Here is an 11,820-nt window from a genome sequence, read left to right on the forward strand (position 1 = left end):
CAAAGGGGCAACTGATCAGATTTGTGGTTTAGAAAGATAATCTAGAGAATGGATCAGAGGAAAAAGAGATGGGAAGACCAATACAGTAAAGAGGTTATTGAAGTTGTCCAGGTGAGAGATAGTGGCGCCCAGAACTAAGACAATGGCAGAGGAGGGGAAAGCAGAGGTCGGATTTGACAGATATTTCTGAGGCCAAACCCATGGATTCTTATCTTATGTGAAAGCTGAGGAAGAGGAAGAAGTCCAAGATGATTCTGAGATTTCTGCAGTGGACTTTTGGTTACCATTTGTTGAGCTGTGCCCATGGCCGACGATCACGCTCAACACCTTATATACCCAATTTCACTTAACCTTCCAATGTTCCAAGGTTGTATTATGAGCTCCATTTGGCGGGGGAGATGAGGAATCTAAGAGGTGAGGTGACTTGTCCAAGATCACACAATTTGTGATTCTGAGATGGAATCTGAACCCAGCCCCGTCTGACAAAGTCTGGGTTCTAAACACAGGTGGATAGAAGTTTAATTTAGAGAAGAAGAAAGAGTGTGGTGGTAATTTGCTTGCTTTGTTTCCGAGTGAAAGTAGGGGAACAGAGACTTGATGTGGGCCTGTTGTCTTTGAGGTAACTCAAAGGACAAATGTGTGGTGATGTCTGGAATCAGCAGATGGTCCCCAGTATGAAGCATCATTTCATTGTCTTCTACCTCCCAGGGTACTTCATGTCCCTGGAAATGGTATTCGTATCATCTTTCGGTCTGCTATCGGCTGAATGTGTGTGTGTGTGTGTGTGTGTGTGTGTGTGTGTGTGTGTCTGTGTGTTGATGAGAAGGACCATCTTCATAACTTCCTTACTCTTTTTTATTGTGCTGGATTCACTTATTCTGAATGAAAGGAACAGAAAGTACTTTTGTCCTGCTGTATTTTCTGTGCAAATATCTCGTGGCGTTATACAGAGGCCTGAGAGCTTGGCAAACTTCTGAAAGGGAAGATTCTGCCTTATGCTTTACAAGTGGTGAGACTCTGCTTTTTGTTTCAGATATTCACTACAGCTTTCTAGTCACCTTTGGCAATAATAATATTTTATTTTTTAATTTTATTTTTATTTCATTTTTCTGTGAGAGACCATCACTTATGTAATCAAAGGAGAGTCACTGATGGTTTTAGTATTTAGAAATGGCAGGGGGAACTACCCATGAACAACGGATAATAAACCTCCCTCATCCCACGGGCATCATCGTACCTCCTGGGACCATTCAGTGTTCAAAGTCCACCAGGAAAATGTTGGAAGGCTCACAGAACACCCGGGTAATATTAGCATCGTCATGTAGTCAAGAAACACCCCAATAAGATTGTAGATATTGTGCCAGAATGTATGTACTAAAAACTTGGGTCCATGGAAATAAAAACAGATTCTTATCTGATAAGTTCATGAACTTGGGCTGATTGACATGAAAATGACTTTTTCCCCCCTGCTGTTTCCATTTGCAGGTTTTGGCATGGAGGCAACCTTACTCCTTGTGGTTGGCTTTTCACATACCAAAGGGGTGGCTATCTCCTTTCTGGTGCTTGCCGTAGGATTCAGTGGTTTTGCTATTTCAGGTAAAGTGTCCTTTGGGTTTCCCAATCTTTTCCATAGATCCAGCAAGACTTGGGAGGAAGGAAGGAAAAGATATTGTAGCATCTTCCTTTGGTAGCCAAGCCATTCCCAAGGGTCAGGGCCACTGGCTAGAGACTTTCACCTAGTGGGGATGATTTTGTCAGATCACTGAGAACCAGGCTTAGTAGCCCAGTCAAGCTGGAATTGTTGATACTTTCTTCATCTTGGAAACAAACAACATGCAGGCGCTGCCTCTGGGGCATGGGCAGCACGTGTGTTGCTGGACGAAGTGACACCTTCATACTTGAGAACCAGGTCACCCTAACTAACGGAGGCTCTCGTGACCTTTTCAATCCTCACCTCCTATTGGAGAGCTGCTGATATTAACTCAAAAGTCAAACGATGTAGTCATTTGACATATAGTCATAGAATCAGAAGTTTTTAAGGGTGGAACTCTTCTTTAGATTTTTGTCTACTCCGAGGCTTTCATTTTCCAAACAAGGAAATTCAGGTCCAGAGAGGTGATGTGACTTTCTAAACAGGTGAGAGCAGGAAGTAAAAATAATAATGGTGATGATGAGAGCTAACATTGATCAGGCATAAACTCTGTGCCGGGGACTGTTCAAAGCCCACTCTGTGTATTAACCCCTGTCATTCTCACAGCTACCCTAAGGGCTGTCAGTCTCCCATTTTACCGGAGCAGAAACGAGCCTACTGTGTGAGAGGTCACAGTGCTAGCATATCATGTCTTACAGACTTCAGAAGCTCCCTATGCAAAACTGGGTGAAAAAGTAAAACTCAGTTTTTTTTTTTCTAACTTTAAAAACATATTGTAGGACTAAAAAGTGTCATTTACAGAACACTTCACATATATTGCATCTATCTGACAAAATTATGAAGCAAATGATATTACCATTATTTTACTGAGGAGCAAACTAAAATTCAGGAAAACTGGGGACTTTCCTATTGTCACACAATTGGTAGCAAAGGAAGAACTAAGGTGCAGTCCTGCCAGGCTTTGTGTCTGTGCTCTTTCCACAATTCTGGGCTGTCTTAAAGATCAAACAGGGTGCTAACATCCCAGAACAGAAAAACATGGAACCTCTGGTCTAAACTAACATAAAACGGGGACTTGATCTTATCAAAATACAGTTGACCCTTGAACAATATGGGGGTTAGGGGTGCTGACCCCCAGCACAGTTGAAAATCCGCCTATACCCTGTAGTCGGCCCTCTGTATAAGATGTTCCTCCGCATCCTGGGTTTTGCTGTATCCTCAATTTCTCATCTGAGGATTCAATCAACCACAGATCCCGTAGTCCTGTAGTATATACTACTGAAAAACGAATCCGCCTGTAAGTGGACCCATGCAGCTCAAACCTGCTTTGTTCAAGGGTCAACTGTAAATAGAGCTGATAAATAGTTAAATTAGGAAAAAATGTCTGCATTAAAAGTAGCTTGCAGCTAACAACGGGTTTGGGGATGCAGAGACCTGGGTTTAAGGGCCCTCTTTACTACTTACTATTTATAAAAGAAAAAAAATGCTAAGTTATTTACATCCTCAAGCCTCAAGTTTCCTCATCTAGAGATTGGAGCAATGTAACGGCAACTTCATAGGGTTGTGGGAGATTGCAATGAGCTGAGATCATTCATTTATTCACTCACACTTCCCAAGAGACAGACGCTGTTCTTGGCACTGGGAATATTGCAGGGAAAAAAAAAAAAATTAAAGATTCTGTCCTCATAAAGTTTACATTCTAGTGGAAATAAAGCATTAGAAGATCTTAGCCCAGTACCAGATGCATAAGACAATTAATAAATATTCACTATTGTTGTTCAATTATTATTTAATCTAGTCCAGTGCTTCTCAAAATTTAGTGTGAATACAAATCACCTTAGGATCTCGCAAAATGCAGATTCTGATTTAGTAGGTCCAGAGTGGTGCCTGAGATCCTGCGTTTCTAACAAGTTCCCCAGTGATGTTGTTGCCGCTGATCAATAGTCCATACTTTGAGTAGCAAGGATAGAGCAGTAATGACTTGTTTCTAGTAGGATGTTAAGGAACACCTTTCTTTGATAGCCCTGTGATGCAAAAGAAATGCAAAAGAAATTCATATCCTCCTGTTCCCAGAGATATGGAAATATTCAGGCTCATATTGTCCCCAGATTGCCAATCAGAAGGAGAGAAATCCAACAGCCCAAATCACAGCAGCTGCCACTTTTTTTTTTTTTTTCCAGCACTTACTCAATGCTGGCCACTTTTTAGATATAATCTCATTTAATCTCTGTAGCAGCCTGATGAGAAGGGTATTGCTATGTTCATTTTGTCAGTGACAACACTGATGCTTGGAAACGTGACTTAACTTACGCAGGTAAATTAAGTAATTAGGATTGGAATAAAGGTTTATCTGATCCAACAGTGAGACTATGGGAGGGATTATGGTCATGGGGATGATGATTCCTTAGGATCTGCTATCTGCCAACTTGATAAGGAGTTAATAAGGATGCCAGGGAAGACTTGCTCAGCTTAGGGACTGATTCTGGACAAGAGAGCTGAGACCGGTGAGATTAGAAAGATACAAGGGATGGAAAGTGCTCAATATAAAATGTATAAATTTGTTGAAATCTTTTGGATGTGAATCTGTTATTTCAAGTGGCTTATATTAATATTTTCTCAGACGTACTTGGGTGTTAAGAGCAAACCCAAATGTGTATTTTTTGTTAAAGAGCTCTGCTTTATAACTTTGTAATAAAGTTTCAATATAGAAAAAAACAAAAACGAAGGATGGGTGATGCCTGCTTTAGAAAATGTCATATGTAGAGAAGACTGACTCTCCCAGCTTGTGTGCAACTTACTTTGTGTGCCTGCTTCAAAAAAATCTATCAATGTCTCAGTTTCTCAACAATTTCCCCCCCAAACATCAGTATTGTGCAGCTAGAAACCTAAACGGCTTTTCTGACATTGTTTTTAGCTGAATGCAAATGCCTAGGCTTTGTATCAGAATATAATACTCGCCAATAGTATTAATTGCTTCTTATCTCTGGGTTCTTTTCTAATAAAGTGTTTACCGCATTCAAATCAACAGTAAGATTAATTAATCTTGCAGCTGTTTTATATTCTGATTTTCTGCCACTTTGACCTGAAAGAGAAGGTATGTTTATTCCAGAAAGGTTTTCTCAAAATTCTCTCTGAATGGAGGTAGGAAAAAAAAAACAACCAGCCAATGTGCCAGATTAGGAAAAATATTTTTTTTAAATTCTGTTTTCAAGTTCTTTGCACAAAATAGAGAATTAAAAAGCAAGACCAAGGAATATAAAAATATGAATAAACAAAACCTACAGCCCCCTGCTGTAATTTCAGAGCTCAAATTGGTAATTAATTAAACAACTATTTATTGAATGCCTACTATGTGCCAGACACTTTGCCAGCTCAGGGAAGATAGTGGTAAACAAGGCAGATGGATAACCAACCGTAAAGAACCTATATGTTGGCTTTCACCTCTATGTATCTAGGTAATTAACATATATGATTTAACTTAATTCTTACAACAATTCTATAAGACTGATTATCCCAGTTTATAGGTGAAGAAGCTGAGGTTCAGAACGTTTAAATCCTTTGTCCAGGTTTGCATCTCAGTTAAGCTGCCAGGTTCGAGGTCTGTCTGACTCTAAAATGCACCCCTGGGCTATACTGGTAGAACTGGTTCCCAGTGCCTGATGCCTCCTCTTTCAAAGCCTTATTCCTCCTCTGCCTTCACTCCTCCTTCATCCCACTCATCCTTGTCTCCTGATAAGCAGATTAATAGTGAGGTGTTGGTGATTTATTATTTTACCACTCCTAGCAGAGTTATCTATCGATAGAAGACCTCAAAGAGAGGGGCGTGCTTAGAAGTGGCGGCAACAGCAGGGGTAGTACTGGTGTTGGTAATCATGAGAGTAACCAGAGCCTAGCTGTCTGCCAAGAGCTCTCGCATACATATTTCCCCTGAGTCTCATCTCACAGCATCCTTATGAGTTAAGTAGTAACATGACCCCCAAATTAGAGATGAGGAAACAAAGTCCTAAAAAATGACTTGTTTAAGAGGCAGGAATAAGATTCGAATCCAGGTTTACAGACTCCAAATCAAGTATGTATGTAAAAGTGTTTTGAAAATTGCAGAGGATTCTGCCAGTGTTTGTGTAAATCTTTCTTATCAAAAAGGAGCCCTTTCCATTATGCCATGTAGCTACTAAGGCAGACCTACCTATGGTGGCCTTTTGGGAGCGAGTTGAGAGCTAAGAGGGAGGATATTATGAGGCAGGGTTTGCTTCTAAGCACACTCTATGTGATCATGTGATTGTTTACTCTGAATAAATGTGATCCAGGCTTCGGGCTTTTCAGTATGGCCCCAAACGCCATTATTTTGGGCTTATAAGCCTAGAAGGTACAGGTGCCATAATTCTCCTCATGGAGAACCCATGGTAGTCATTGCTAGTCAATCATAGCATGTTTTTCTGCTATGTGCAGACACAGCCTGACAATCCTCAACCCAGCCTTTCCAGTAAAGGTATCCATTAGTTACATGTAGAGGAAATAGATTGATGAGAGTTGGGGAAAGCTAGTATTTTCCAAAATGTGTTTGGAATTCTGTTCTTGAGTCTGATTTTGAGGTGTTTGGCTTCACTGTAGGTTTTAATGTCAACCACTTGGACATTGCCCCCCGCTATGCCAGCATTCTCATGGGGATCTCAAACGGAGTGGGAACCCTCTCTGGAATGATCTGTCCCCTCATTGTGGGCGCGATGACCAAGCACAAGGTAATGTTTTCCTTTGGGGCTGTGGGTTACAGTATCAGGGGACTGAAGTACTGCACAGACTCTCAAGGCCCTACCCCAGTCTGTGTAAATGTGTATGTCCTTCACTTGGCTGGGCCACTTGAACTTCTTTTTTTTTAATTTCTTCTTCTTCTTTTAAAAAATTATTGTTTATTGATGGCAACAGGGCTGACTGACGTTTGGGTCTATGTTTCTTAAATTGAGAAATAAAAGGGGTCTGTGTGTGTGTGTGGAGGGGAGGTGTTAATACCATAGAATGTTTAGAGATACAAAGAAGAAACTGAGGTAATCAACTCAGGATAAATAAATTACCTGATTGCTTTATAATCATAAGTAATTAAACTTTACAGCCCATTTCCATTTAGCATGTTCCAGCATGAAAATATTAGTGCAGTTATACTTCCTTATTATGAAGAAAATAAACAAGACATTAATGACCCTTCCTAAGAACCTAAGCGGGTGTGGCACTAAGTCCTTACTGAATATTTGTGTATTTAGACTAGGGTGGGTGGCACAGGAAGATCCCAGATCCATCCAGAGTTCTCTCACAGGCCACATGGTTTCTTAATCCCTGTCTTTGAAAGGGTTTTAGATGCTGCTGTCTGCAAATAAACATTTCTTGATACTATGGAGTTTTTACCCAACAATTTTTTGTTGTTGGATTGCCTATTGCAAATATGACTTCAGAAATTCTCCAGCTTCTTGGAGAGGAAAGTGTGGGATAACTTTTCTTATCTTTTGATAGAAAAGGAAGGTGGTCTTTGGGGATTTTATAGGCAGAGGATCCACGCTTTGGCTAATCATGAGATGAAAGGATTGGTAATATGATCATTAAATCTCAGATACCGTCTGCTCCTAACTTTAAACACAAATTCCCGTTATTTTTGATACAGTATATTTTCATAGAAATTATGATTATAATTAAGCTGTTGACAGTCAATACTGAGCATTTTCATGGCTCAAATTGTCATGTATCCAAAGCAAGAGGGAGACCTCTGATATTTACAACGGTGGGTTCCTAAAGCAAGTTTAATTTAACCTATTATGTGAGTGGAAACCTCACTTGTATATTTGGAAGAGCTGTGAAGTGGTGCAGCAAGGAATTTACAGGATGTTTATGTTGTAAATATTTTTCTAAATTAAAAAAATGCATATTCGTTGTAGTCTGAACTTTCATGTTTTATTTATTTATTTATTTACTTATTTTGTGGTACGCGGGCCTCTCACTGCTGTGGCCTCTCCCGTTGCGGAGCACAGGCTCCGGACGCGCAGGCTCAGCGGCCATGGCTCACGGGCCCGGCCACTCCGCGGCATGTGGGATCTTCCCGGATCGGGGCACGAACCCGCATCCCTTGCATCGGCAGGCGGACTCTCAACCACTGCGCCACCAGGGAAGCCCCTTAACTTTCATTTTTAAACACTCAAATTCTATTTGGGTCCTGGGCATGCTTCTGCCACATGTCTTCCGGAGAAGCACAGCATTTGCCTTTGGGGTGACCAAGTGCTTTTGTCCCAATAGAGACCTCCAGAAGATACTGTTAATCTCTGTTTTTGGTTCAAATATTAATTGGTACCGTGTTTCCTTGTTTAGACCCGTGAGGAATGGCAGAATGTGTTCCTCATAGCTGCCCTGGTGCACTACAGTGGCGTGATCTTCTATGGGGTCTTTGCTTCTGGGGAGAAACAGGAGTGGGCTGACCCTGAGAACCTTTCTGAGGAGAAGTGCGGAATCATTGACAACGATGAATTAGCCGAGGAGATAGAACTCAACCATGAGAGTTTCACAAGTCCCAAAAAGAAGATGTCCTATGGAGCTACCACCCAGAATTGTGAAGCCCAGAGGAAGGAATGGAGCGGACAGAGAGGAGCGACTCTTGATGAGGAAGAGCCGGCATCCTACCAGAATGAAGACGGAAACTTCTCAGATACATCCTAATGTCTGAGGGGCACTTCTGGCTCCTCCTCACTTTAGAACCAGAAAGTATCCATACCTATTGCTTTCTATTGCCAGAGGGTCAACTCTAGGGACACTGGATGTGGGGGAGGGGAGAGGAGGTTTACCTAGCAATAGGGGAAAGATAGATATTTTCTTGCAATGACAACCTGCTCTAAGTTGATAAAATGGGTGGCTATAATGTTTTTGATTGGCAGTTGACTCTTCTCTCTAAGAACTAAACTTATTCAGGAAAGGATGACTAGAAATATAAGAAAGACAATACCATGTTTTTCAAAGAAAAATGGAAGGAAATGGGAATATTTGGCCTGGAGGAGAGAAAACAATAGTTGCCACTACATTTCTGAGAGCAGCCATGCAGAGGAGGGTTTCCTACTCCTAATAAAAGCCACGGCTTACAAAGGCCCTGTATTGTGCCAGGTACTTTATAACATTCTCATTTAATCTCCACACCACTATTGACATACAATTTTTTTTTTGCGGTACGCGGGCCTCTCACTGCTGTGGCCTCTCTCGTTGCGGAGCACAGGCTCCGGACGCGCAGGCTCAGTGGCCATGGCTCACGGGCCCAGCCGCTCCGCGGCATGTGGGATCTTCCCAGACCAGGGCACGAACCCGCGTCCCCTGCATCGGCAGGCGGACACTCAACCACTGCGCCACCAGGGAAGCCCTGACATACATTTTTTATCCCCATTTTACAACTAAGAAAATGAAAGCAACAGGAGATTGACTTGCCCAAGGTCATCCTGCCACGGACAGTGCTGAGATTGGTGGAATCCAAAATAGGTGGCAGTTTTGGAGAAGAACGTTTCACTTCAGATTAGAGAAGACATTTTTAATAATGAAAACTGAAAATGGAGTGGGTTGTCATGTGGATAATTCCCTATTTTGGCAGGCATGGGGGATGGAAAACATTTGGGTTGATGTGTCAGAGAGCGCTCAAATATTGTGTGAGAGACTGGGTTCAAAGACCTTTGGGGTCCTAGGTGGTCTGAAGAGCCAAATGATTCTATGAATCCATAGTTTTTCTAAATAATAAGGGTTACAGACTATATGAGAGATTCAAATAGGTTAAACAAAGAAAAATAAAAAGCTAAGCAACACAGCAAACTTCCAGGAATCTGATGGTCAGAATGGTGAGAAGAACTAAATTTCAACCCTTCATAATATCAAGAATGTGTTTAAATAACGTCCCAAATTACTTGTAAATCTTTAAGATGTTTACTAATTTAAGAAGTTGGTTCATGCATTTTATTAGGTAAAATTCTCTTAGAAGAGTCCTCTGTTTTAAAAAATGTATGTCTTTAGCCATTTCTGCTGGTGATATTAGGAAATTTGATCAAATTATACAAAATTATGATTGAAATATTCCTAATGACTCTACTTGGAATGATATTCAGTGAAACCACAATAATACAGCATTAGTTAAACAGTGAAATACTACAATGTAAACATCTGGGACAACTAGATTCATAGTGTTGAAAAATTAATCTTTGCATAAGGCAATAACATGGATACTCTCTAAATATATTTTAAAATTTAATGATATTTTAAAACTTAATGTTGGCATGTAAAAGGTTGTTTGCAAATAAAATTATTTCCCTGTTCATTGTTTTTGAAAATTTTGTTTCTACTTTCAAAAGAAAAATATAATATTGCAGGAAAAGTTATAGATTTACTTGTAGTTTGTTATTGTAAAGTGGTTTTTTTCTCCTAATTTCTCTCATATATATATATTTCTTGTCCCTAACTGTATCAGCAGAATTGTAGTGTATTTTGTAAAAAGACTAATTTTGAAAAAAAGCCTGATTTTCCATTAAATAGTATTATTTATGTCATCAGTATATCATTTATGTTATATATCTTTAAATCTCTTTAATGAGTGAAACCATGTAAGTTCCTTTGAACAGTTCCTGTCATGTAGAAAATGCTCAATAAACATTAGTTATCATCATCATTATTATCTTTTAACCTTTTTGGGAACCTTGCAGTTGAAAAGAAAGCATGCTATGTCATTTTCACCCATTAGTCACAGGATTTATGGTGAAGGTCGTGTTGTTTTCTAAGTAAAAAAAAAAAAGAAAAATTGAGAAATTTATGGTAGTCAGTGTTTTATTTTTTCTTCTGTTAATGAAGTCAAATAACTATTTGAAAAACTCATGGTAATCCTTAAGGTAATGTTGTAGATTGTGACACAAAGTTATATTTACTCCATATTTGACGTCAGGGTCATATGTAGAAATTCCACATAAATCGATAAATCAAAGCACTTTTGACAGGGTGCCTGTCACTTGCCCTTATAGTATTAAAAAAATGGGGTCCATGGTGTTGAAAACTAGAAAACACATTATTTTGTTGTGATGGGTTTCGTGAAGGTCGCAATGAACAGATAATTACATTTGAACATCAGGCATATGTACTTTGCAAGTTATTGTACATTTGGCTGCAAATATCCATTCGTAGATCAGCTCTTAGAGGCAAACCATGGATTCTAGCAAGAAGGGAAGGAAGCCTGAGGATGCTGGATTCTTGAGACAAGAAGTCTGGTGAAAATCCATAACTTAATTTCAGTTATTATAGTTTTAGTTCTAGGACTTTTAGTGGTTCTTTTTCAATTCTGCTATGTCTTTAAAAAAATATTTCCAGTTCTCTGCTGAGATTTTCAATCCTGTATTTTATTTCCTGTAACACAAGAAGTTAATTATTTTAAAGTCTGATCAATGCCAATATCTGGAGACCATGAAACTCTGTATCTATTTCCTACTGGTTTTGCTGATTCTTATTCACATTATCTCAGTCTGTGCCTGGCTTTCTTTGATTGTATCCAAAATCGTATTTGAAGATTTGTTTGTAGAAATGATTTTAGGCTTAAAAAATGTGGGTTTTTTTCCTCTCCAGAAATGATTTTTGTTTGATTTTTCCAGGAACCTGAAGGCATTAGCATTCTGGGATCTCTTTAATCCAATTGAAAGGGCTGAGATATTTTGGGCCACCCAGATGATGTGGGAGATCTGAACTAAGTTGTAGGGAGCAAATCGTGTATGGAAGGGATATGTGGGCCCCTTCCAGGAGAAACCACAAAGATTTATATCTTTATTAGAATTGATAGTCATTAGAATACAATAGATTCTGGCCTGATTCAAACTTGGCATTAATAGCCACATGGACCAATTTGAAGGGCTAGGGAAGCTGAACTTTTCTTTGCATTTCATTTATTACTGGGTCCTGGGCCTTATGCTAAGCCCTTTCCATGCATATCTCATTTAATTTTCATGGCAACTCAATGAGGAAAGTTCAACTATTTATTCCCAAGTATTTATTAATAAATAAATGGTGTTTAAGAGCAGAAGTTAAACTCAAGACTCTAATGGCTGTATTTTAATCTTAATTCTTTAAAAAAATTTTGAAGTATATTAATTTACAATATTATATTAATCAACTCAATTAAATATTAATTT

At 39.4% G+C, this 11,820-nt stretch overlaps 1 protein-coding gene across 3 annotated transcripts in view; it reads left to right on the forward strand.

Annotated features, from left to right (window-relative positions):
* SLC17A8 (solute carrier family 17 member 8) overlaps positions 1 to 8,344 on the forward strand; it is a gene marked incomplete at both ends in the record, with an annotated part of 49,742 nt that extends 41,398 nt beyond the window's left edge. For all 3 annotated transcript variants that reach the window (XM_082850064.1, XM_082850063.1, XM_082850065.1), the window contains 3 exons: positions 1,486 to 1,596; positions 6,263 to 6,390; positions 8,000 to 8,344. In XM_082850064.1, the coding sequence (XP_082706190.1) occupies positions 1,486 to 1,596; positions 6,263 to 6,390; positions 8,000 to 8,344 (584 nt within the window). The remainder of the gene's footprint in view (positions 1 to 1,485; positions 1,597 to 6,262; positions 6,391 to 7,999) is intronic.
* Between the last annotated feature and the right edge of the window lie 3,476 nt (positions 8,345 to 11,820).

Source organism: Leucopleurus acutus (genome assembly GCF_964270905.1).
Source record: "Leucopleurus acutus genome assembly, chromosome: 11".
NCBI lineage: Eukaryota > Metazoa > Chordata > Mammalia > Artiodactyla > Delphinidae > Leucopleurus > Leucopleurus acutus.